Here is a 27,747-nt window from a genome sequence, read left to right on the forward strand (position 1 = left end):
GGGGAAACTACTGTATACAGCTTAAAGAGATATATATGCATAAGTGAAAAAATTTCATACAATTTTCCAGTCACACAAACATAATCACACAAATTTAAACCATCAGGTGTCATACAGCTAGAGATAACCCACAACCCAAACACAGGGCCGCATACCCAGGGTCACATAGCACAGTCACACTTTTCGCAAGAGGACAGTCACACCGGCACTGTCACGGCTACTGCACATCTGCACATGGCCGTACGCTCACAATCACACCCCAGATAAGTCACACAGTATCCACAGGTACCCCACAGGTATCTGCAGCCCACAGTCGCACAATCACACCCCTCTAAGGGGACAAATGCTATCACATTCACCGACTCAAAAGCTACTCACATCCCCACATACAATGCCGCAAGTGACGCACATGACCAGGACGCATCCCGTCACATCGGCACAGTCACAGGTTCTCAGACAGTTAAGCAAACGGTTATCACTGGAACCTCACACACGCTGACGACCGGAAGAGCCAGACACAATCACGTGGTCATTCATCACTTACACCAACGCAAACACAATCACACAGTTTCCAACTCACCTCTTCAGCAGCGGTACAAGGCCTAAGCTCCGGCCCCGCCGTCTCCTCTGGTTCCCCACCTCAGGTCTCCCAGCTTCCTAAGAAGCTGAACCTTCCACAACAAGGTAACACTAGCTGGTGCGGACCTGAGGGTCCCGCCAGCGCGTGACTTTGAGGCTGAACTCACGCGAGAATCACGTTCTTGTCGAGGAGTCCTCTGGGAAGTGTAGTCAGAGACATCCCTGTGGCTGACAAGATGGCTACCGGTCAACCGGATTTCTATCAGAAATCAGCTACGGCCCCGCCTAAAGGGTTGCATCCCCCTCATCAAACCGCCCACCGGAGGCCTCACAGAGCCTGGCTTAGCCTCGGGCCGTGACTCCCAAGAAAGTCCACTGTGAAACGTTTAAAAATGGATTTGCTTACTATCCCCGGGAGTCGAACAGGCTCTGGAAGAAAAGAACTAGACCGCCAGCGGGGAGAAAGAGCACAGCCGAGCCTTCTGGGAAATGTAGTTAGGGAGCAGGAAAAGCGAGCGGTGAATGGACCGTTTGAAATTGGTCTTAGCCTGCGCCTGGTCGCACCGCGGAGACTTCTGGGAGTGTTACTGCCCAAGGCATGCGCAAGCTTCCTGGGTCGCCGTTTTGGCCTTTGTTCGGCCATGAGTTTGGTTTAGGGGTTCTTCAGTGTAGAGGAACTGTGGGATCTGAACTTGTGAGACTCAAAACTAGTCTGGGAGGCCGAAGGGAAGGGGGTACCAGGAATCTGCAACGCGATTGGGGAGGTTGAAGGCGGAGGAATCCTAAACGTGAAACGGGAAGGAATTTCTGCTGCTAGGAAGGGGGCTGATCTTATTCTGTGCTACTTAACTGATTTCTGTGTGGTTCGGGGAGTGAGGAGAAGGGGAGGCGGTGAGGCCACTTTGCAGGAGGCAAGTAATGAAAACTCGGGGGCGTATGACATGTGTGGTGATAGGAGGGAGAGGGAGAAACTGGATTCAGGATTTTGTGTGTCTATGTAACTGATAATTTCATTGAGTATCACCGTGTGTATGATTGTATCTTGGAAAATAATCTCTGAGCATCATTGTAAAACGGTAACAAGAAGGGTAGGTTTTCCTTGAAGTATTTTTGTTGTTATTGTTAAGGTTTGATGGAACAAAGGTTACATTACTGAGCTAAGGCAATGGCAACCCACTCCAGTACTCTTGCCTGGAAAATCCCATGGACAGAGGAACCTGGTAGGCTGCAGTCCATGGGGTCACTAAGAGTCGGACACAACTGAGCGACTTCACTTTCACTTTCGCGCATTGGAGAAGGAAATGGCAATCCACTCCAATGTTCTTGCCTGGAGAATCCCAGGGACGGGGGAGCCTGGTGGGCTGCCGTCTGTGGAGTCGCACAGTCAGACACGACTGAAGTGACTTAGCAGCAACTGAGCTAATAAATGATTTAAAGCTTGACTTTCATGTAAAACAAATTATCGATTATGGGTTAGAAATAAAAGCGCTTTCTTTAGAAAGTCTGTTTGAAAGGGACTATTTTCCTTTCTTTTTTAAGTAGAGTGTTTGCTAGAGTGTTTGCTCTTGCTTACAGCCCAGACCCTGGGGTCAAAGAGCTAAGAAATAAAATTTGATGGGCAGTATCGGCCATTGAAAACAGAAGTGAATTGTTGTTCAGTGGCTAAGTCCTGTCCGACTCTTTGCGACCGCATGGACTGCAGCACACTAGCCTCCTCTCTCCTTCACTATCTCCTGGAATTTGTTCAAAGTATTTCTTCTCAGTTTTTGGGAGGAGTTTGAGAAATATTGACATTATTTCTTTAAAATTTGGTAGAATTTTCCAGGAGTCTTTTCTCTATTTTTCTTTATCTAGCTCAAGTTTTATCAATTTTGGTTTTTTTAAAAAAAAAAAAAAACCCGGCTCTTGATTTTGTTGATTCCCCCCCCCCCCCGCCTTTTTTACTCTGTCTTTATTATAATTTCCTTCCTCCTGGGCTTAATTAATTTGTTCTTCTAATTTCTGGAGTTGTGACATTGTTTATTTGAAACTCCTGTCTGTGCAAGACACTTAATTTGCTCATCTCAAAAGCTGTGGCCTGGGACTTCCCTAGTTGTCCAGTGGTTAAGACTCTGCAGTCCCAATGCATGGGATGTGGGTTTGATCCCTGGTTAGGGAATTAAGATACCACATGAAGGGGAAAAAAGTAAGAGAATATCACTGTAATATCCCTACCTTTTTCATTTTTTAAAATATAAAGATACATTACTTTAAGAAAAAAAGATCCCATATGTTGCACAGTGCTGCCTAAGAAAAAAAGGAAAAGAAAAAAAAAAAAAAAAAGCTGTGGCTTCAGGGGCATGCTTCTCATTTAACACATATCCAGAGGGTAACTGCAACTCTCCCTAGAGACTAGCTCACCAGGTGGCCCCATCCTTACACTCTCCCTCTGCCCCTGCACTTCCCTGGTGGCTCAGACGGTAAAGCGTCTGTTCACAATGTGGGAGACCCGGGTTCGATCCCTGGGTCGGGAAGATCCCCTGGAGAAGGAAATGGCAATGGGGTCACCAAGAGTCGGACACGACTGAGTGACTTCACTTTCTTTCTGCCCCTGCACGGTTTGCTGGAGTCTTCATGAAAGGAGCTTGTGCAAAAGTCTGACAGCCCGGGATGGTGGCTGCTGACCAGAGGACACAGTCCTTATAGCCTGACTCTGGTGGCCAGTGGGGCTTGTGTTCATGGGTTCAATGGCAAACACAAAACAGTTGTTAACGGGCTGTTCCTTCAGGGGTTATTAGTACAGAGGGAGCAGACAGAAACACCTATCTTTCCTAGTCTTCCCCCAAAAGAGGTGTATTTGCATCCTTTAAGATGATAGAAAGGGTGCTAATTAGTAACAGGAAAACATATGAAAGTATAAATCTCACTGGTAAAGGTAAATATTTAGTTAAGTTCAGAATGGTGGTGTAATGGTGGTGGGTTGATCACTTATAAATCTAGCATGAAGGTTCAAAGACAAAATTAGTCTGCTGCCAAGCCCTGGGAGAATAGCCACAGTGATTCTTCATGAGACAGTTAAGAAAATTTTCCCAGCTCACTATAACCTTGTGGGTCTTGTGGACATTGAATTTCAGAGATAGATATTTTGGGGGCCTGTCTCCCAGCTGGGATTCTTAAAAGTTAGGGTACCAAATACATGGTCCAAATCCTTTACTCCTCGGGGAAAAGCTAGGAGTTAGGTTCTTTCCTGATTGATGAGTCGCAGTGCCAGGGTTGGGGTTTATGGCAAGTTTGTGTCTCAGACTTTACTACCTGTTTCACTGTGGATTTTTTCTTTTTCCTGATATGTAGGAGTCACTTAGCTACTTTCTAGATTTCTTTCAGAAAAGTCTCTCAGCTAATTTCTGGATTTCTTTCAGAAGTATTTATTCCACAGGTAGCTGTAGATTTGGAGTGCCTGTGGAGGTGGTATATTGAAGAGCCTCTTGTGTTAACATCTTGAACCCAAATCTCCACTGCTTCTTTTTTTAAAAATTAATTGTATTTTTGGTATATAAAATAAAATTATTTTGGGTCTTCACTGCTCTGTGTGGGCTTTTCTCTCTACTTGCAGTGAGCAGGGGCTACTCTTCAATCTGGTGCACAGCTTTCTCATTGCGGTGGATTCTCTTGTGGAGCAAGGCTCTAGGCACACAGGCTCGCTAGTTGTGGCGCACAGCCTTAGTTGCTCCAAGGCATGTGTAATCTTCCAGGACCAGGGATTGAACCCGTGTCCCCTGTATTGGCAGGCAGATTCTTTTCCACTGTACCACCAGGGAAGTCCTCCACTGGCTTCTTAATCTGTCTTAATCACTGAATTCTTAATCTCCAATGGGGCTCAGTGAGTGAGTAAAATGTGGGTATGACCACTGGGATGGTGGGTTGAGTATCACAGGAAGTACTTACTAATCATTTGCAGCCCTCTCTCATGACACTTCCAATTCTGTCCATCTCACTACCGCCTAACAGAAACTTCTTCCAAGTTCCAACTGTCTTGGGTCGAGGTATTAAGTCCCCTTAGTCTGGAGAGTGAGCATTGTTTTCTTATTTATTCTTATAGATCGTGTTGTGGCAAGTTTGGATTTTTCTCCTTCTAAAAGCTATTTATTTATGGAAATTACTATAAGACAAGATCATAATAGCATAGGATAGTCTGAAATATTTATATATCAGTGTGCATGTGACATTGTGAGCTAGGGCTTCTGAAGAGGCCAAGTCTATATCACCCTATTTCCTCCCATGAATTGTTGTTGAATGGAAATTTAGGACAAGGAGTTTAGACACATGGAGGCTAAATATTACCTTTATTATAGATAAATGCAAACTGGAGGCTGGTCTGTGTGGGAGTCCAACGGTATTTCCAACTGGATTCCAGAAATAAAGAGACTGACCTGGTGAACCTTGACAATGGCCAAAACACTCTTAATCCCCACTCCCATAGTGTGGCCTAGGCAAATGCATGCTGTACCCTCTATGCAGACAGGCAGAGGCCACAGCAGAAGAGGAAAGCAGGGCCAGGGCAGTCTGTGTTTAACCAGAAGACAGGAAACTACACAGTAATTTAAACAGGGAAGCTTAATATAAAGAATTATTAAGCAGTGATAGTAACTATATAGAGCTATACTGTTAAGATGAAAAGGGATTTTTAGGGGTCTCTAGCACTGAGGCAGTGTACCTAAGGAAGGACAAACTTGAAAAGGGAGGGGTTCATACTTCATGAAAGACCACTGGATGGCAGAGAAGTTTGCTGGGTTGCCCAGTCCCCAGACATGACCAGGCAGTTAGATGAGCAGAAGCTGACAAACATTTAAAGGGAGTCGGAGCACCACTGTGGATACTAGTAGAATGTGGAGCTATAGAGGCCCCTCTTAGCAGGAATCTGGCATATATCCATGAAGGGCTTGGGACTAATAGCTCCTGGTAGTTGGGTGGGACAAAGGTCAGGGTACTGTCTTGCTAGATGACTGGCTGTATGAGGCCCCCAGTGTGCATGTGAAGGGCTTTAGAGAGGGTATAATTTTAAAAAATAGCTGCCATTCCCCAGGTTTTTGTTCTGTTAACTCAATGGATATGGCCAAAACCCTGTGGAGTCAATATTTTATTAACATCACCTTGCTTGCATCTTCATGAGACCACTGCTCCACTACCAACCCTTGCTACTTGGGGCATCCTTTTGGACTGCTAATAAAAATGTATAGTTTGCATCCAGCAGTCTCTGAATTGGGTCATTAATACCATATTAGTTTAATTAACCTCAAGGTCTTGCTTTGCTCCAATGCCAATAGTTCTATGATAATTCTGTGAGTCTTTACTTGACCAAACTTTAGTCAGATTTGAACCTTCTAGATCTATCTTGTGCATTATTATGAACTCTAGATTTAGTAGGAACTCTGCTAAAGTCAGTTGAACTAGCTGCTGCTGCTAAGTCACTTCAATTATGTCTGACTCTTTTCAACCCTATGGACTGTAGCCCACCAGGCTCCTGTCCATGGGATTCTTCAGGTAAGAATATTGGAGTGGGTTGCCATTTCTTCATTTGAACTAGAACTCTTGTAAATTCAAAAAACATATATAGAAAAAGTAGGTTAACAGTATATAAACAGAAAATCCACAGAAGAGGAAACCAGACGGACAACATTTGGCATTTCCTTGGTTATTTGTGAGGATGAGCTTTTCAAATGTTGCTTGTCCATCTAGTTTCCTCTTCTGTGGCTTCTTCTATTTTTACACTGTTCTGATGGAAGTGGCTTTGTCTTACTGCAACGTAGGAGACCTGTTTCATCCCTGGGTCACGAAGATCCCCTGGAGAAGGGATAGGCTTACCCACTCTAGTATTGTTGGGCCTCCCCTGTGGCTCAGCTGGTAAAGAATCCGCCTGCAATGTGGGAGCCCTGGGTTCAATCCCTGGGTTGGGACGATCCCCTGGAGAAGGGAAGAGCTACCCACTCCAGCATTCTGACCTGGAGAATTCCTCAGACTGTATAGTCCATGGGGCCACAAAGAGTGGGATACAACTGAGTAACTTTCACTTCCACTTGTCTTACTCTATCTGGGAGCTCGGAGTTAAAACATCTGACAAGGTTACCTCACATTTAACTGGCTAGGGTAGAAATAAGCAGGAAGGGGACTGTCTTCGTTTGGGCTACTATAACAAAATACCATAGACTGAGTGGCTTAAACAACAATTTATTTCTCACAGTTATAGAGGCTGAGAAGCCCCAATAGCAAGTGCTGGCAGATTTGGAAAAGGTCCATTTCCTGGATTGTAGACAGATGCCTTCTCACTCGGCTCACATGGCCTTTTCTTGGTATACACACAATGCCACATTCCTTATGAGGGCGTTACTCCCACAAGGACTGTACCATCCTCTTGACCTCATATAAACATAATTTCCTAAGGCCCTATCTCCAAATACCATCACACTAGGCACTAGGGCTTCAGCGCATGAATTCTGGGCTGGGCTGGGGTTCCTTATTCAACTCAACTAACAAAAATCTTTAATGGTATTTTGCAGGGATGGGCTTTACTCTGTTCTGAATTCTCATGCTGAAGGATGAGAATTGCAATTTGAACCTATGCAAAGGCTTACTGGCTTCCCTGGTGGCTCAGAGGGTAAAGCATCTGCCTGCAATGTGGGAGACCCGGCTTCGATCCCTGGGTCGGGAAGATCCCCTGGAGAAGGAAATGGCAACCCACTCCAGCATTCTTGCCTAGAGAATCCCATGGACAGAGGAACCTGGTAGGCCACAGTCCACGGGGTCGCAGAGTCAGACACGACTGAGCGACTTCACTTTAAAGGTTTACTATGTTTGGGGACAGGAAGATAGTATCATAAATGTCATTTCCCCCCAAATGTATACACTTAAGGCAATTCTAATTAGAATATCAAAGGGCTTTTATAATTTGAGAAGACCTACCTTCATTTATAGAGAAAGAAAACAAAGATTAGCCAATAAAACTGGAAAACAGCAAGGAGTAGGGGACTTACAGTAATAAAATACAATAAGGCTAATGTTAACATTATCCATTAATGTTAGTATAGGAATAGAAAAATAGATGAATGAAGCAAGAGAATATAAATAAGTCTTGGTGTAAATCAAAATATAAGCCAGTTAAAGTAGAATAAAGAAAAGATCATTTGGGTAAAGAATTACATAGCAGAATTTTAGTTGAATAGGAAAGTATGGTATCAAAGTAATAAGAGGCCATTCCCACAGACCCATCCCTGGAAAGATTACATTTGTTTTTCTTCTAGATTCCTTGAAGAAAATACTGGAAATCTCTCATATGTGGCCTGTACCTGGATGGGATGAACTGTGAACTGGCATGTACACACTGCCTATATAACTAAGGCATCATAAGTCTTGGGAAACCAAGGGAGTAACTTCCCTGTGCTTAAGTGGTTATCCCTGTTACAAGTGAATGCACCCTGTTTGATGGTGGCACACCATGCAGATGCCCTGCTTGATGAATGTGCTGGATGAGAATGTTAGTCTCCCAGTGCTGAGGTGAACCACACCCATTCTGACCTTTTCTCCTCTGTGCAGTGCTGGGACAGTGGAAGCTGTGCTTGCTTGAGCACTTGCAAGACTTTCTGATGAACATGCTGTAAAGATATTTTCTTGTTAGGACAAAGCTAATAATAAACCTAATGCTAGGTTAAAGCTTATTCTGTTATCTCTCTTCCTCTTTCTGTTTGCCACTTCAAATCTGTGATGGCTTCTGGTGGACATGCAGGTGTCAGAGCTGTTTGACCCTAAACTGACTGCTGGATTATTTTAACAAACTGTGCTTGTTTAACAAACTGGCAACCCATCTGGAAGAAAAAAATATGAACCCTCAAAATGACATTAAAAATTCAATTCTAAAAGGGTTAAACATTAATATATTACAAAAAGGAAATAGACAACTTGAAAGAAAACCTAAGAAATAACATATATAATGTAGAGATTAAAGTATCTTTACAACTGACCCATACATTTCCTAATATCTAATATGGAAAAAGATCTCCAAAACTGACAAAAAGATAAATAATCCCATAGGAATACAGGCTAACAATATGCAAGTTTACAAAGAAGCAAATCTAGGAACAGGTGAGGTTTATACTCATCAGACAAACATGAATTTTAGTATAATACCACCTACTGTATAGCTGGAGGAAACTTATTTTGAAAATAACTGATAGCATCTACTAAAATTTTTAAATAGCACATATCCTTTGATCTAGCAGTCTCTTGCCTATAATCTATCCCCTGGAAATAAGACCTAAAATGTAAGGGCCACTTGTAAGGGTGTTTACTTGTATTGTCTATCATGGTAAATAGTAACAAGTTGAATCAGCAGGGAGGATGGCTGAATAAATACACAGTACACACTATCATAGACCACCATGCAGCATCTGCCTATCTTACTCTACCTGACCATTATAATCATTCTTGTTGCTGGGCCGTGGCACTGGCCAACTATATGCACCGAATGGTAATCCTAGTTTGGTCTGGATTAGAGTTCCTAGTTGCTCTGTGACTTCAAAGATGTACCAGCACAAGGGTGTAATACTTAAGGAATATCAGAGAATGTTTAATGAAAAATGGAAGAAAAGAAGATATTTAGATTCACATAGATACACATATATGTTACTTGGATACATTACCTCACAAAGTCAACCTATGGCATTTACAATCTTAAAACCAAATTTCAAAAATGCCAGTAACAAGCAGTGCAGTGCTACAGTTATATTAGCATAGTATTTTTCTGAGTTTAAAAGAAATCAATATATTTGAAAGGAGCCTAAGGTTTAAATGTTACATACTCACTTTTATCACTATTCAAAAAGAGCATTAACTGTTTCTATATATCAAGTTATTGTGGGAAAGAATAAAAAATCCTCCAAAAGATTTGCTTTTAATAAGAGAATTCTCTTTAGGTCTGAGATCTCCCTTTTCAGTTCCATTTTCCCCAAGGAAACAAACTAGAGATGGGGTTGGGGAGTTGACTATGTCTGGCAAATTAGAGAAAATAACTAGTTTGAGTTAAAAACTGAAGCTGAAATGCAACAGTTGTTTTACTTGGTGTCATACAAAAAAAAGAGTAACATGTTTTCTTCATTTTTAAAATGTCTACTTTCTAATACCAGAACTGGTTATGTGGCCTATTAAAATTTCTGATAAGTGTTTCTGAAAAACTAATTATTTCTAACAAGTCTGTGCATGTATTATAAAGTACTATGATCCTTAATGTGTTTCAATCACCTGTGGCAAAATCATGATCTCAGAGACCACAGAGATTACTGATAGGACATTTGAGAATAAATTTAAATAAATGGATTTGTTCAGTTACCATTAAAATTTTAAATTTTATTTCATATTTTAAAGATATGATTTTAGAAATATACTTTTTGCAAAATATCTGCATCTAATTGGAAATGTAAGTCCATTATAACATGTATTCCATGTAGCCTCTCTACTCTTATCCCTTTTTTAATTTTCAGAAGTTTAAAAGAAACAGCATAAATAGAATAAACTCATATTATTACAATCCAGAATCAACTAATGTTATATTTATTTGGAATGTTTTTTAATGAGATAGATATTTAGATACAAAACTGAAGTATTGTTCAACCACTATTATTGGCCCCATTTTCCTTCTACTCCCTTTCTTTCTAGAGACAACCACTTTTGGGAATTGAGTGTGTATACTTCCAATTCATTCTTCATAGTTTTACATAAAAATGTTTACCCATAACCAATGCTTTAATACTAGTGTTGGTTAGTGTTGATTTAATTCAAACTCACACAGGTATAGTTACACTAAATTCATCACTTCATTTTCACTCTACATGATTTTCAAATCTTTCTGTTAATACATATAGATTTAATTTGTTAACTGCTAGAGAATATTCTACAGGGTGACTACATCACATTTTATCAACCATTTCCAAAGTGACAGACATTTGTCTCCAATTTTTTGCTATATTAATATAACTCATGCTGCAATGAACATTAAAGATACAGGACTCCCTGGGTACATGTATCAGTTTCTTCACTATATGTATATATACTCAAGAGTGGGTATTCTGGAATGTGTTTTTAAAATTCTTTCCTACTCCAAAGTCTGAAAAAAAAATTCTCCTACAAAACCCTTTTATTATTAAGTTTTGCTCTTTGAGTTCTAGTCTTCAATACTTTTGAATGTTTTAATAAATACTTTATAATGTATGACAACAGCAAAGATCTAATTTTTCCACATGAAGAATCATTTACCCTGAGACCATTTTCTTAATTATCCAGATTTTTCTACCAATTTGAGATTACCACCTCTATGAACTGCCAATTCCCCTTACAAACATGCATGTATTTCTAGATATAACATCCTGTCACAATCTTTATTTTCTATTAGTGTATCAAGAGCAAGTAATTTTGATGGTTATACATGTAGTAAAACATGTAACAAAAAAATGACAATTTTGTCTTTGTTTCACATCTTCACACCTTGTATATCTTTGTCTGAATATATCAAGTAGGCCTTCTAGAACCATGCTGATTAATGTCCATGACTGGATCCTTAATGAAAATGCTCCTAAAAGTCCAGCATGAACATGTTTGTGGTGGGGATATTGGGGGTATAGGTTTTCATGATAGTATGATAGTTATTAAATTCTCAGTGTATTACATTTTGAGTTGTTGCTGTAGGTTTTTCCATATTCACGTCACTTTACTGTAGAATGAACTTTTCTGATATACTGTTTAGTATGACTTCTATTGAAGGTTTTCCTAAATTTAAGACATTCATAGAGCTTTAATGAGTATGAATTCTCTGGTGTCTAATATGATGTGACTTCTGGCTAAAAGCTTTCCCACATTCATTACACTGATAAGGTTTTTCTCCAGTATGGATTCTCATATGCAAAGCAAGAGTTGAGAACTGAGAGAAGGCTTTCCCACATTCATTGCAACCATAGGGCTTCTCACCTGTATGGCTTCTCATATGCACAGTAAGAGATGAGCTTTGACAGAAGGCTTTCCCACATATTTTACATTCATAAGGCTTATCACCTGTATGAATTCTCACATGTACAATAAGTGATGTGATTCGAGAGAAGGCTTTTCCACATTTATTACATTCATAGGGTTTCTCTCCTGTATGAATATTGTGATGTTTAATGAGGTACTGCTTCTGCCTAAAGATTGTTCCACATTCATTACATTTATAGGGTTTCTCTCCAATATGAATTTTCTCATGCTCCGTGAGGTTTGATTTGCCACTGAAAGCTTTTCCACATTCCTTACATATATAAGGTTTCTCTCCTGTATGACTTCTCTGGTGTCTAATGAGGCTTGACTTCTGAATGAAAGCTTTCCCACACCCTTTACATTCATAAGGTTTCTCTCCAGTATGAATTCTTTGATGGATAATGAGGTTTTCTTTCTGGCTAAAGGCTTTTCCACACTCGTTACATTTAAAGGGTTTCTTTCCACTATGGATATTCTGATGTTTGACGAGGTATTGCTTCTGGCTGAAGGCTCTTCCACATTGGTTACATTCAAAGGGTTTCTCTCCTGTATGAATTTTCTCATGCTCAGAGAGATATGATTTGCCACTGAAGGCTTTGCCACATTCCTTACATGCATAGGGTTTGTTTCCAATATGATTTCTCTGTTGTTTAATAAGGCTTGACATCTGAATAGAAGTTTTCCCACATTCATAAGGTTTCTCTCCAGTATGATGTTTTTGATGAGTAAGCAAGTTTCCTTTCTGGCTAAAGGCTTTCCCACATTTATTACATTGATATGATTTCTTTCCTGTATGACTTCTCAAATGTAGAGTAAGGGATGAGACTCGAGAGAACACTTTACCACATTCAGTACATTCATGTGATTTCTCTGCAGTATGCATTTTCTTATGCTCTGTGAGGTTTTGCTTCAGACTAAATGTTTTTCCACATTCATTGCATTCATATAGTTTCTCTTCAGTATGAATTTGATCACGCTGAAGGAGATTTGATTTAGGCCGAAGGCTTTCCAACATTCTTATCATGCACAGGTATTTTCTCAAACAAGAATTCCTTAGTATCTCTTGACATGTGACATGGATGAAAGCTTTCCCACATTCAATATATGCAGATGGTTTCTCTCCAATAATAATTCTCAGATATCTAACAAAGTTGAATTTATGATGAAAGACTTTTCACACTGGTTATCCTGAGATCAGATGATTATAAAATTGGGATGAAATGTAGCATCCTCATTATATTCGTAATGGTTCTTTCTTAGATAGCTTCTCTCATGTTTAAGTGCAAGTTATGTCCAAATTTTTAAACTGAGTCCCATACACAGAATAGTAGTCTTAAAGAATCGATGTCTGTGCTCAGAGGAAATACTTTTCTGAGTTTTTCTTTAGCTGTATTTTATGAAGTTGTTTGAGTTTTTTAGTTGTATTTTCTGAGTTTTTCCTTAGCTGTATTTTCACAAAGAAGGATGCAATTTAACTCAAAGGTCTTTCCTGTTGTATCTTTATTTATTTATAAATTTCCCAGGCCTTTTCTGAAAGGGAGTACAAAAAAAACATCATTTAAAAGAGTAACTAACTGTAAAATATTTAATGCCTGGCATGTAGTGAACATCTAATAAGGTAGCTATCATCATCATCAGTATCACACTTGTGAACTTTTCCACTATTTTAAATAAAATCTCAGAAATGTGCAATTTAGGGACTTCTCTTGTGATCCAGTTGTTAAAGAGTCCACCTGCCAATGCAGGGGACATGGGTTTGATGCCTGGAGCAACTAAGCCCACAAGCCACAACTACTGAGCCCCCATGTTGCTACTGCTGAAGCCCAAGTGCCTAAAGTCCATGCTCTGCAGCAGGAGAGGCCACTGCACTAAAAGGCCTACTCATTGCAATGAACAGTGTCACCCACCCACTGCAACTAGAGAAAGCCCCAGTGCAGCAACAAAGACCCAGCACAGCCAAAAGAATAAGAAACAGTGCAATTTAAAAATACTTTTAATTTCAAACATAATCTAACAGTATAAAAGAAAACTCAAATACAAATGACACCCATGAGTGCATTAGCTTAAACTGGTTTTAAATGAAAAAAAATGTTTACTTTATAAATCAGTAAAATAAGGGAAAACAAAGAACAGGTGACAGGATGAAAGACAAACCTAACACTGGAAAGTGTAGGATGAAGGGATAAAAAATGAATAGGAGTATTATTAAACGGACGTGTGGTTAAATAAGATATTTATTTCTACATCTTCTTGAAGCTCCATTAAAATGACAATAAGGGGATGAAAGGCATTACTCATAAAAACTGAAAGGCTGAAGAAACAACAATGGATGAAAGTATTAGGAAATTTTGAAAGGAAAGCGAATAAAGGACTAAATTAACCACAAAACTTAAATAAAATGCTAGTAGATGAGGATACCACTTAGATGCAAGGTAATTTGTGACACAGCTGTTGACAAAAAGGCTCTATAACTTTATGGATGGATTGGGTAAGAATTGAAAGTGGCTTATAAAATTATTATATAAGGAGAAGTTGATGCACCCAACTCTCCTAACTGGAAGAAATAGGAATTTATTATCCAGAAAAGTGTAACTGAGAAACTCCAAATTTAGTTTTGACAAAGTAGATGAGAGCGCCATACTGAAAGAGGGTGATAAGTAAAAGTTTATATATAGTATAAAATCCCAACTTCTTTCTACTGCTAGACTACAGGAATGCTGGTAGTTGCCAGGTGTCAGATATGGAAGGGTTCTTGTCTGAAAAAATGAGAAAATCATAAGAACCCCGATAGATCCTGACATTTGGAGTCATAGAAAAGAAAGACTTATATATCCAACTGAATGCATACAGTGAAGCTCACCATTTTAACAGACCTACTCATGGACACTGATTATAATCATCACAGAAAATATGAAAAATGAATGCAGGAAATTTTCTGAGCCCCATCTTCTTATTAGCATGTTGATAATGATTAAAATTAACTGCATTTAAAACAGGTAAAACAGCCATATGAAATGCAAGAATAAACACCAATAGACACAGTCAAATGAGTTTAAAGTGGCTGTCTACATGAAGCAAGAACGGTGGGTAAGGAAGAATGGAGTAAGCATAGCTATAATCCTGTTTGACTTCTAAAAGCTCCAATTTGTTATACCTACAGAGATTTCCTTGAAGACTTGGGCCTTCTAACTTGAATCAATCTATAAATAATTATATAATAACTATAGACAGTGCTTTTTTACCTACTTACAACTGAGTTTCACATGGGCTAAACAGCAAAGTACATATACATTTAATGGGAAAGGAAAAAAAAAAGAAAATATGCCAGAAAATAGCCATCTTTGCTTCCAAATCTGATTTTGATTTTCATTTTGATTACTGATACTATTATTTCTGGATACTGAAACTGTCATTGCCATCAAATTTCAGTTTTCATTTATTTTTCTTCTTTCATTATGCCTGATATTCTGGCACCCAAGCTCTTTTTGGTCAAGGACTCTTTTCTTGGCCTAAGTCCTTTCTTTTATAACTGTTTTCCACCCACTCTCTGGAAACCTTTGACAATATTCTGATTTATCCATCTCAAAATTTTATCCTCATTTTCATATAAATCATTTTAAGAACTGACTAGTAATATGCTGCCTCTCTTATCAATGCTGTAATTTCCAAAATTAGAAAAAAATAACCTCAACACTCACTGCATACCATAAGCAAAAATTCACTCAAAATGAATCATAGACCATAGCATGAGCATTAAAACTATTAATAAGAAATATAAAAGAAAAAATGGTAGACTTCATCAAAACTAAAAACTAATTAATGCCCTTTAAAAAACAATTAAGAAAACAAAAACAAAACCCATAGACTGGGAGGAACTAATAAAGGGCTTCTCCAAAATATATAGAACCGCTGAAACTCAATAATAAAAATATAAAAACAATTTAGTTTTTAAAATGGGAGAAAAGACTAGAATAGACTTAAAACATGAATGGCTAGAGAACCCCATGGACAGAGGAGCCTGGCAGGCTGTACTCCATAGGGTCACATAGAGTCGGACATGACTGAAGCAACTCAGCATGCACCCTCGAATTTACAATGTAGTGAATTTACATTTCAATGTAGTGAAAAACACAAACCTAAGAGAGTATATGTTAATACATAAGATCCAAGTTACTTTGCATCTGAGAAGGGAAATACAAGGATTAGAGAGGTTGGGCTAGAAGTAAGAGACAGTTCAATAAAAATGAACTTCAAGATTGAACAGTGGATAAGATTTTGATAAATAGATCACTGCACAAAGGAAAACATGCCAAGAATTTCATTCACACAACAGGGGTGATAAGAAGGGTACAACTGTTACTATTTAAAGCTGGAATAATAATCACAACTTAATGAAGGGAAGAGGGAGACTGAAAATATATACATTGTAAAGTGTATAAAGGCAGAGGAACCAGAGATCAAACTGCCAACATCCGCTGGATCATGGAAAAAGCAAGAGAGTTCCAGAAAAACATCTATTTCTGCTTTATTGACTATGCCAAAGCCTTTGACTGTGTGGATCACAAGAAACTGTGGAAAATTCTGAAAGAGACGGGAATACGAGACCACCTAATCTGCCTCTGGAGAAATCTGTATGCAGGTCAGGAAGCAACAGTTAAAACTGGACATGGAACAACAGACTGGTTCCAAATAGGAAAAGGAGTATGTCAAGGCTGTATATTGTCACCCTTCTTATTTAACTTCTATGCAGAGTACATCATGAGAAACGCTGGACTGGAAGAAACACAAGCTGGAATCAAGATTGTTGGGAGAAATATCAATAACCTCAGATATGCAGATGACACCACCTTTATGGCAGAAAGTGACGAGGAACTAAAAAGCCTTTTGATGAAAGTGAAAGAGGAGAGTGAAAAAGTTGGCTTAAAGCTCAACATTCAGAAAAAGAACATCATGGCATCCAGTCCCATCACTTCATGGGAAATAGATGGGGAGACAGTAGAAACAGTGTCAGACTTTATTTTTTTGGGCTCCAAACTCACTGCAGATGGTGACTGCAGCCATGAAATCAAAAGACGTTTACTCCTTGGAAGAAAAGTTATTACCAACCTAGATAGCATATTCAAAAGCAGAGACATTACTTTGCTGACTAAGGTCTGTCTAGTCAAGGCTATGGTTTTTCCTGTGTCATGTATGGATGTGAGGGTTGGACTGTGAAGAAGGCTGAGCGCCAAAGAATTGATGCTTTTGAACTGTGGTGTTGGAGAAGACTCCTGAGAGTCGCTTGGACTGCAAGGAGATCCAACCAGTCCATTCTGAAGGAGATCAACCCTGGGATTTCTATGGAAGAAATGATGCTAAAGCTGAAGCTCCAGTACTTTGGACACCTCATGCGAAGAGTTGACTCATTGGAAAAGACTCTGATGCTGGGAGAGATTGGGGGCAGGAGGAGAAGGGGACGACGTAGGATGAGATGGCGGGATGGCATCACGGACTCGATGGACGTGAGTCTGAGTGAACTCTGGGAGTTGGTGATGGACAGGGAGGCCTGGCGTGCTGCGATTCATGGGGTCGCAAAGAGTCGGACATGACTGAGCGACTGAACTGAACTGAACTGAACTGAAAGTGTATAAACTATACATCACTCCTGGTGATAGTAAATATATATTGTCTAAAATCAAGGATGAAGACTAAGAAAATTATGAATATAAAGGCAAACACAAGAAAGAAAAAAAATAAACTTCCCAAATGTTCAGGAAGATATATGTTGACAACAAATAAAGATCCTACCGCAAAAGATAAAGATGAGGCAGAATTTAAAACAGTAGGGAATTAACTAGCAGTCCAGTGGTTAGCACTCTGTGCTTTCACTACTGAGGGCATGGGTTCAATTCCTTGTCAGGGAACCAAGATCCCACAAGCCATGACGTGTGGCAAAAAAAAAAAAAAGAATTTAAAACAGTACAGAAAATTAAATCAGAATCAATACCAATCATACTGTTCCTGTCAACAAATGCAAATAAAATAATAATATTAAAAGAACTATGATGGGCTCATATAGAAAATTCTCAGGCCTCAAGCCAGACCTCCTGAATCTAAAAAAACTGTGGGTAGGGCCCAGCAGGAGAAAGCAATGGCACACCACTCCAGTACTCCTGCCTGGAAAATCCCATGGACAGAGGAGCCTGGAAGGCTACAGTCCATGGGGTCGCTGAGGTCAGACACGACTGAGCAACTTCCCTTTCACTTTTCACTTTCATGCATTGGAGAAGGAAATGGCAACCCACTCCAGTGTTCTTGCCTGGAAAATCCCAGGGATGGGGTAGCCTGGTGGGCTGCCGTCTATGGGGTCACACAGAGTCGGACACGACTGAAGTGACTTAGCAGCAGCAGCAGCAGGGCCCAGCAGTCTGTATTTAACAAGCCCTTCAGGTGATTGTGGTTTTTTTTAAGATTTATTATATACTTATGTATTTTATTCTTTGGCTGAGCTGAGTTTTGATTGCTTTGTCCAGGCTTTGTCTGGTTGGGGTGAGTGGGGGCTACTCTCTAGTTGCAGTGCGTGAGCGTCTCACTGTGGTGGTTTCTCTTGTTGCAGAGCACAGGCTCTAGGCTTACAGGCTTAGTAGTTGTGGTTCACAAGCTTAGTTGCTCTGTGGCATGTGGGATCTTCTGGGAGCAGGAATCGAACTCATGTCCCCTGCATTGGCAGGCAGATTCTTAACCACTGGACCACCAAAGAAGCCTTCTCCAGGTGATTTTGATGCATGCTAAAGTTTAACAACTGATATAGCTGCTGCTGCTGCTAAGTCGCTTCAGTCGTGTCTGACTCTGTGCCACCCCATAGACGACAGCCCATCAGGCTCCTCCCATGGGATTTTCCAGGCAAGAGTACTGGAGTGGGTTGCCATTGCCTTCTCCAACTGATATAGCAAATCCCCCCCAAACTGTATATAAGATCTATACAGTTTATCTGTATGTAAGATATATATATATTCTAAAATAATATATCAGAAATGCTGAAAATAAAGACTAGAAATAAAATAAAGATAATCATGAATATATAAACTATGGAAATCCAAGATACAAAAACATTAGCAACTGAGAAGACTACCTCTCTCAACCTAGGAGATCAAATCCATGAAATATGAGAATATATATGAAATGGAAACATGAAATAAAAATATATACTAATTTATAATATAGAATTAACTAGTTTATTCTGTATTTTGAAAATCCTGAAACATCTTTTAAAATGCTCAGAGGACATTCTCAAATAAGTCCACATAGTAGGCCTATAAAGCTTCAAATATTCCACAAAGTAGAAAAGGATGGAAGAAATACCCTAAAAATAAAGTCATAAATTAAACAAATTAAAAATTTCCACTTGTAAATTTCAAAATCTACTGGCTTGAACAAACTATTTGGTCAAAGAGGAAATTAAAATATATTGCATAATATTCAGAATATTATTCAGAACACAATGTATATCAGAACTTGAAAAAAATGCTTGGACATTTTTAGCATAAATGGTTACATCATTTTAAAAAGAAATAATAATAATAAATATTCAAACTAAGGAATTACAATAAGGAAAAGTAAACAAAAGAAAAACAAAAATTAGAAAAGATAGGAAGAGAAATTGATTATTACAAGCAAAAACTACAAGTAATAATAGATTCATGAGTAAGAATAAAAGCAAAATTAAATTAAAAAATGATTATTTGAAAACAAGAATTATAGACTATTTTGTTCAATTCTATGCAAATAAACTTGTAAACCTAGCAAATATAATCTCTGAAAACTTAGACCAGAAAAGAAAATTTAAACAGAAAAACAAACATAGAAAAAAATAGAGGCACTCATTCTCTCATTTTATCACCCCAAAGTCCAAGGTATGTGTGGTTTAAGATGTGAATTTTACTAAACTTTTAACAAAGTACAATAATACTATTTATTTAAAATTTTCCAATTCTTAAATTCATTAAATTTGCAAAAGTATGATGTACAACAGATTAGAACTAAGTTCTATATAACTAGTAAGTCAAAAGAAAATACAGAAATTACATTCTCCTGGTAATTAAAGCCCTCCTTGTATTTTTACAGGGATTATATCAACATCCTTCACAGATACTTAACCAGAACTGAATTTTTTATACTGCAAAATGACAGTCCTGAACTGAACTAGGCAACATTATCTGAATACCAGGCAAACTGGTCCTTTCAACAGCATTTATCTTGTGCTTTAAAAAGTGTTTTAAAATATAAAGCAAAATGCTCTAATGCCAAGTATACTAACTTTGTGCTACAATGCCTAAGCTGAGTAGTTGCAACAGAGATCCTATGGATTACAAAGCCTAAAAAACTTTCTATCTGGCCCTTTACAAAAAAATTTATTGATGCTCTTCTACCCTGGAGTGGTGATTCCTCTCTCCTCTACTAGGCTGGAACCAGGATACATTGTTAATCCAGCTTTAACCACAACTAAATGATAAAGAGACAACCTGGAAGAAGTCTGGATCTTAAAGCACCACAAAGACCAAAGGTACCATGCTACTCATCACATAAAGAAATAAGCCAATAAATCAATTCTTACATTCCTTAAACCAGCACATATGGACGTTTATTATAGTCACTTAGCTTTAAACTCCCAAATGTGCTGGTTTACCATTTAGCTTTGGTTTACCACTTAGTTTTACTATATAGCGGCTTCCCTGATAGCTCAGTTGGTAAAGAATCTGCCTGCAATGCAGGAGACCCTGGTTCGATTCCTGGGTCAGGAAGATCCACTGGAGAAGGGATAGGCTACCTATTCCAGTATTCTTGAGCTTCCCTTATGGCTCAGCTGGTAAAGAATCTGCCTGCTATGTAGGAAACCTGGGTTCGATCCCTGGGTTGGGAAGATCCCCTGGAGAAGGGAAAGACTACTCACTCCAGTATTCTGGCCTGGAGAATTCCATGGACTGTATAAGTACATGGGATCACAAAAAGTTGGACACGACTGAGTGACTTTCACTTAGCTTTACCATGATTGATTAACACTCTTTAGTCCTGTTTCATTGCCTTACATATTATGTATCTGCAGATACCAATTCAATTCAGGCATTGAAAGTATTTTCAGATCGTAAGAAAATGAATGGACAAGAAAATGACTTTTCACAAAAACACATAGTAGGGTAGAGTTTGCCAACTTCTGCTTTTAACAGGTCACCATTTAAAAAGAATACACTGGGTTTCCCTGGTGGCTCAATGACAAAGAATCCGCCTGCCAATGCAGAAGACACAGGTTCAGTCCCTGGTCTGGGAAGATTCCACATGCCGCAGAGCAACTAATCCCATGTGCCACAGCTACTGAGCCTACATGTCCCAACTACTGGAGCCCATGTGCCTAGAACCCATGCTCCACAACAAGGGAAGCTACTGCAATGAGAAGCCCTCACAAAACAACGAAGAGTAGCGCCCGCTCACCATAACTAGAGAAAAGCCCAATAGCAATGAAGACCCAGTACAACCAAAAACAAATAAATAAAATTAAAAAAAAAAAATACACTGAGTTTGCCTGACATTTGAACATTTTGTTATATGTTAACACTCTTCTCTACACAGCAACCACAGTAATCTTGTCACAGGCAAATCATGTCATGCTCTCTCTGATAAGTCTCCCTGTATAATCATAAAAATATTTAGAAGCATACAATGTTTACTGCGGCTGCTTCTGAGGAGCAGAAATAGAAAACTGAGAGCCAGGAACAGGAGATATACCTATTGTTTTAATGTCTATCATGTATATGTATTAGATTTTAAAAATAACAGTACAATACAGCACCAATTTCCAGGCCTGCATTATTGTTAAAAAGCAGAAGGTGGATGATATCTGGAGATACACTATGTATAGAATACAGTATAGACATACTCTATAGTATAGTATACAGATATAGTATATATACAGATAGTATACAGATATACTATATAGATATACTTGTATATCTGTGTACATAGTATATAGATATATACTTGTATATCTGTATACTATAGATTTACAAAATATACTATGATATCTGGAAGTAAGACAATAAAAAAACAAGGATAAAAGGGTAAAATTCAACTTTGAGGTATATTACAATAGACAGAGGGAGAAATATGATAGTAAAATTTTAAAGAAAATAATCTACATTTGTAGATTTGAAAGGTTACAGATCTCTAATCTTTGGCAAGAAAGACCGAATGCTGAAGGAAAGGAGTGTAGACATATAGGGAGAAGTGAAAAATGGAGAACATTGGTGAGAGGAAGAAGCATGAAATTTAGACTGTAGAAGTTATAAAATGGAGGCTGAAAATAAGGTAGAGAGGCTGGCATCCAGAATCAAGGTTAGAGAGAGAACTAGTCCTCCAGAATCTGAGAAAAGAAGAGCATCAAACCAGGAAGAGAATTTAGAAATGGTACCTATGTATCTAAAGGATGCCTAGCAATTTTCACTCCAAAAGACAAGAGCTGATAAGAAATTTTCAAAACATTTCAGATGTTGCAAACTCACTGAGCAACTGTAATGAACCTTTATTCCATTCATACCTGCTAGGTTTTCTCTTACCCAGAGAATACCTCCTTTACATTTCTTCCTCTATCATCAGTTGCTCTTCTTATTTGAACTGGTTACTTTAAAATTTGAAATACTGACTTAGGACTTGGATGAAGGTTAAAGCAGCATCTCAGAATTCAGGTTGAGCACTTAGGACCCTCAGTGGAGTTGAAGGATAAGGAAAGTAAAGCTCCTGGGGATGCACAAAGAAGCTGACTTGTGAAAAAGAACAAAGGAATGATGACCCTTTGGCGTAGAAGCCAGAGCACACACATACACATACATGTAAGTGAAGTGAAGTCGCTCAGTCGTGTCCGACTCTTTGCGACCCCGTGGACTGAAGCCCATCAAGCTCCTCTGTCCATGGGATTCTCTAGGCAAGAATACTGGAGTGGGTTGCCATTTCCTTCTTCAGGGGAACTTCCCGACCCAGGGATCAAACCCAGGTCTCCCGCATTGCAGGCAGACACTTTAACTTCTGAGCCACCAAGGAAGCCCCTACACATACATGTGAGCACATGGAAAAAGAGTATTTGTAATTTGCATCTCAGGTCAAACTCATCTTGTCATTTAAAGGCTCCATACATTTCAAAAAAATGGCAAACAGAGGTATCTTATTTTCAGAATTTAGGTTATACAGAGAAACTATCAGTGAGTTGCTAGAGTTCTCTAGAATCACAACCTGCATGAGTACCTTTGAGCAGGTGTCACTTACAAGTGACACCTTGTTCCTGATTGAACAGTCACAGTTTTGAATATCATTTTCCCCCATAACAACACATTTCTCATAAATGTGAAGTCACCAACCTTGAGTGATATGGATAAAATGTAAAGGAAGTGACTCTGAAATTATTCATGGCTCAGAGTTCTTAAAATTTTTAGAAGCCTAATATTTTATCCAGGTTATATTACTCTAAGAGAAATTAAGTGTCCTATAATTAAATGGTCTTTCAATTCAATGGTTCAGCAAACATATTTCTCATTTATTATGTGTATTGAAAAGACCATAATCTTCAATTTGTAATGGGGTGTGACAGATAAAAGGGTCAAACTTGCTCAGAAGCTCTTCCCTTACTCCAACATAGTGGGTACATAGTGGGCACTATCCAGCACTTACATAAGGGCCGGATAGTGCCATGAACTGATGAAAACAGGTAACACACATGGCAGAAAGGATGGAGGCAACACACAGGAGGGAAGAGCTAAGTATGACATTCTGGACATGAAGAGATTAAAGTTCCTATGCAACCTCCAGATGGAATTATCCATTAGACAGTTGGATATATGCCTGAGCAGCTCAGGACAAGCCTCAAATAGGAATGGTCATTCATTAGTCGTGTGTCACAGCTGAAGCCATAGTGGAATTTGGTTGCTCCTAAGAGTTCTTAGAAGTGAAAAAGATCAAAGTCGGAAACTCAGGAACACTAATATTTGAGGGACAAACAAACATCACTCACTAATGGAGATTTTTTGGGGGGAGAGGGGACCTTGTTCCTTGGTTTTCACTGGAATTGTAAAAATGAGAGAAGTATTATGGAAGCCAAGGAAACATTCAAGAATGAGTCAGTGATAAACAACTGAAAAGGAATGGAGTGAACAGAGAAATCTAATTACTCCATCTCAGTTAAAAATGGAAATGTACAAAACAGGCAAGCCAAAATGTGAGTTTTATTCCTGCCCTAGCTGGCAACCCACTCCAGTGTTCTTGCCTGGAGAATCCCAGAGACGGGGGAACCTGGTGGACTGCCGTCTACAGGGTCATACAGAGTAGGACACGATTGAAGTGACTTAGCAGCAGCAGGAGCAGCTGCTACATCCACTCACAACCATTTTTATTTTCTGTGTAAACTTTAAAAGTTTCTTCATACAACTACAAATATACACTCCTACCCCCACTTACTAAAAAAAAAAAAAAGGTAGTATGTTATACCAAACATACACTTTACTTTCTTCATATAACAAAATACATCACACTTTTTAAATCTATCTAACATATGGTATATATTTCCACTTGGTCAAGTCTTTTTTGGGGTCTTTCATTGACATTTAAAAATATCTTCATAAAGCTTTTATACTTTTACTGTTTATCCCTAGGTGTTTTATCTGATTTGTTGCTATTGTAAAGAGTCTTCTTTGTAACTATTACTGATTATTTTCTGTATGTATCAAAAATATTATTTCTATATATGAACTTTTGTATTGTGGTACGTTCTCATTTTATTGAAAAATGTGTTGTGTGATTAAAATACTGGAAGAAATTCTTTTTACAGATAAAAGAAAAATTTGTTTCACTATATTTACAAAGGTTTGGGGAAAATCTGGTAAAATTAGGAGTCAGATTGCCATGCTCACTGACAAATCAGGGAGTCTTAAATTGATTTTCTGATTTGTGCGTCCAAGACCAGACAACTTGCTTCCCAATTCTGCGCTATCAGCACCAGTGGAAACTACCTCTTAAAGTTGTTCCTTAGCCCAGGACTTCTCTAAGCAGCCTCACCGGAAGTCCTCCAAAGAATTAAGCAAAGTCAATACCTCTGGGGAGTCTAGACATCCAATAACAAGTTTCCCGGAAATCTTTCCTCTTTAAAAAAAAAATGCTGATTTTGTTTTCTACTCCACAATGGGTCTGCTTTTATACAAAAATCACTTATCGCTCAACTGCTTAGCCTTTTCCCGTTCTCGTCTTTTACAGAAACGAATGTTGCAGAGAAATGCACCCTTTTATCATTATTTTAGAAACTAGAAAAGTGAGGTTTAAATGGTACTATCCCAGTAAGTTCCCAACGCCACCCACTCTCACGAAGTTGGAACCACACAGGCTGCAACTCTGCAACCCTCTCACTCTCCCTCACACCCTAGGTCACCCACCGATGAACCCGCCCCCGTTGCCTTCTGTACCCCTGCCCCCATCCACAGAAGCTTTGAACACTGCTGCACTTCACAGAAGGCGAGTCCTCTCCTTCAGTTTCCCTAGCCCGGTCGTAGGCTCCGCGAAATCTCCCCTACAACCTACCTGACCAGACTCTAAGCCCAGAAACCTAGGTCCAGCAACCCAGATCTACGCTTCGCAGAACCAAAACCAAACTCACCAGCAGACAAAGACGACGATGGCGAGCCAGACAGTCTGCGCCTGCGCACTGCCGGCTGGTTAGCATTCCCAGAGGTCTCCTGGGCTCCACCGAGCCCGGGCTCAATACCGGGCGGAATCGGTCGATATTGGTCGGGCGTCCACTTTTCTGATTGTGGACTACATTTCCCAGAAGTTTCGGTGGTTCGAGTCAGCTTTCGCGCCTTCTCAACTCCACCCGAGCTTGTGGGACTATCTCCCTGATTGGGGGAGGAGTGTATATTGCCCGAGACTCCTGACTTAGGTAATACTCTACCTGTGCCGGCTACCTCTGGGAGAAGGCAGTGGTAATAAGCTCAGTTCAAGCTCACCCCTAGTTGGGGGTGACTCCAACTAGGAACCACGGTGCAAGGCAGAGCCAGAAAATTCCAGGGCACGGTCTGAGGGTAGGGGGTGGGGAGAAGCGGTGAGGAGGGGAGTGATTGCGGGGATCTCTGGTTAGGATCCAGCCCGAGGCCATATTGTCCCTCGCGAATGCGGTGCTGAACTACCTTTCCCAGAGGTCGCCGCGTTCTCAGGCCGGCGGCTCTGCGCGGAGCGGTACGGGAGCTGGGTGTTAGTTTCTGAGCTGTTCCTGACGACTGACGCCTTGCAGGGGAGATTGGAGGTGAAACATCCAGAGGTCTGGGCGGGGATGGAGACTGAGTATTGTCTGTTCAGGCTGAACGGGCGAGGTTGGAGAGGGAAGTGTCGGTTATTATGTATGACAGGATGTCCTTGTGATGGGTGTGTTCTTATGACAGTGTGTGGTACCGTGTGTGTAGCTTTATGCAGGTGAGTCTGCGAGGTATGATTGTTAATGTGCGATCGTGTGTAATACTGTGTGCTAGTGTGGGTTATCCTGTGACTCTGTGCCCCTGTGGTGGGTGTGTGGATTGTTTCTGTGTGACTGTATATATTCCTGTTTGTGGGCATGCATAGGGAGCTTTGTTATTGTGCTTCTGTGACTGCGCCCTGGTGAGGATTGTGACTGTGCAGCACTGTGCGGAAGGGAGGGGGAGTCTGTGACTGAGACTGTTACACTTTCGTGTCTTCTGATTGGTGAATCTGGAGAGACTGTGTCGGTGTGTCACATATACTCATATATGAGACACAGGATAGTTCTGCCCTTTGCCAGTTAAGACCCTGACTCTTCTGTATGGCATTGTAGTTGAGATGGAAGCCTGGGATCTCCTCTGAGAAGCCCTGATCAGGGAGGGGCAAGTGAGCTAGATATCCTTGTCATCTGGACCTCAGGAAAGGTTTGTTATCTCCTAGACTCATCTATGTCTGTTAACCAGGCTTAATGAGTCTGTCCCTTGTGGTTCATAGCCAGTGAACACACCAAGTACTTAAAAAAACAATAATTTTATTTATTTATTGGCTGTGCTGCATCTTCCGTGTTGCTTGAGCTTTTCTCTAGTTGCAGGGAGCGGGGTTACTGTCTAGTTGCAGAGCAGTTTTCTCACTGCGGTGGCTTCTTTTATTGCAGAGCACCGGGCTCTAGGGCCCACTGACTTCAGCAGTTACGACCGGAAAGGTCAGTGGTTAGTGCCGGGGCTCTAGGGCACAGGCTCAGTAGTTGTTGGGCACAGGCTTAGTTACTTGGAGGTATGTGAGAATCTTCCCAGATCAGGGAGTGAACCCCTGTCTCCTGCATTGGCAGGCGGATTCTTTTACCATTGAGCCACCAGGGAAGTCCCACATAAAGTACTTTTGATTAAAGCAGAAGCATTTATTAGTTGTGACAGTAAGAAGACAGGGAGCCAGCCCTCAAAGCACTGTCTGTGCAAAGCTGGATGCGGAAGTGTTAAACCTGCAGCACATGCATAGTACTAAAAGGGCAGGCATGGTAAAAAGACAAAAGCTGCTCTAGGTTGCCAAAAACTGCAAGCAAAGTGTTTTGGTTGTTTGTGTGCACTGTAACCTTTTTGAAACATCTAGTGTTTAGAACTTTCTGTAATTTAACAATTTCTGCAAAACAATCATACTTTGGTTTAACCCCATCCTTTCCCTATTGCTGCCTGGCTAATATATTCTTCAACAAGAGAGATCTCCAAGAAGGAGAAAATAATGGTTATGATATCTATAAGTTATATATAAGATGGCTTGGTATTTTCCCTTTATTTCTAAAATGCTTTATTTTTTCTGGAGTTGGTTTTTTTCCTTTCTTGACAGACTTCTAACAGAGACCCATGAAGTAAACTAAAGCCTAGTATTTTTCTTTGCACTTCCTAATTTTTAAAATTAATATGTATGTTGAGTATTTTGGTTTTACATATGTACACATATGCAATCATGTAGATGAATATACACATGTATATACATGCATTTTAAATATTTTCATTTAAGTGATATAACTTTCCACATAATTGAAAGTTATTTGAGAATATTTTTAATATTACACAGTGTTATTTTGTCATGTGTGATTAATGCAATAGTCATTGTCTCCTTTATTGC

The 27,747-nt window shown here is 39.6% G+C and overlaps 2 protein-coding genes across 15 annotated transcripts in view; both read right to left on the reverse strand.

The window, feature by feature from the left end:
• ZNF566 (zinc finger protein 566) overlaps nt 1-1,036 on the reverse strand; it is a 38,963-nt gene extending 37,927 nt beyond the window's left edge. For 8 of the 14 annotated variants that reach the window (XM_040253005.1, XM_040253004.1, XM_040252999.1 and 5 more), the window contains exon 1: nt 581-1,036. The gene's annotated coding sequence lies outside the window, so the exon portion shown is untranslated. The remainder of the gene's footprint in view (nt 1-580) is intronic. The other 6 variants (XM_040253000.1, XM_040253001.1, XM_040253007.1 and 3 more) reach the window with 4 other exon arrangements.
• Nucleotides 1,037-8,537: 7,501 nt separating this feature from the next.
• ZNF260 (zinc finger protein 260) overlaps nt 8,538-27,747 on the reverse strand; it is a 40,652-nt gene continuing 21,442 nt past the window's right edge. Inside the window, exons 1-2 of the mRNA XM_040252989.1 lie at nt 25,271-25,790; nt 8,538-13,137 (exon numbers count right to left, since the gene is read on the reverse strand). Of these exons, the coding sequence (XP_040108923.1) occupies nt 11,393-12,631 (1,239 nt within the window). The 5' untranslated portion in view covers nt 12,632-13,137; nt 25,271-25,790 and the 3' untranslated portion in view covers nt 8,538-11,392. Of the gene's footprint in view, nt 13,138-25,270 lie in introns of the transcript that reaches the window.

Source organism: Oryx dammah, unplaced genomic scaffold (assembly GCF_014754425.2).
Source record: "Oryx dammah isolate SB20612 unplaced genomic scaffold, SCBI_Odam_1.1 HiC_scaffold_13, whole genome shotgun sequence".
NCBI classification, from domain to species: domain Eukaryota; kingdom Metazoa; phylum Chordata; class Mammalia; order Artiodactyla; family Bovidae; genus Oryx; species Oryx dammah.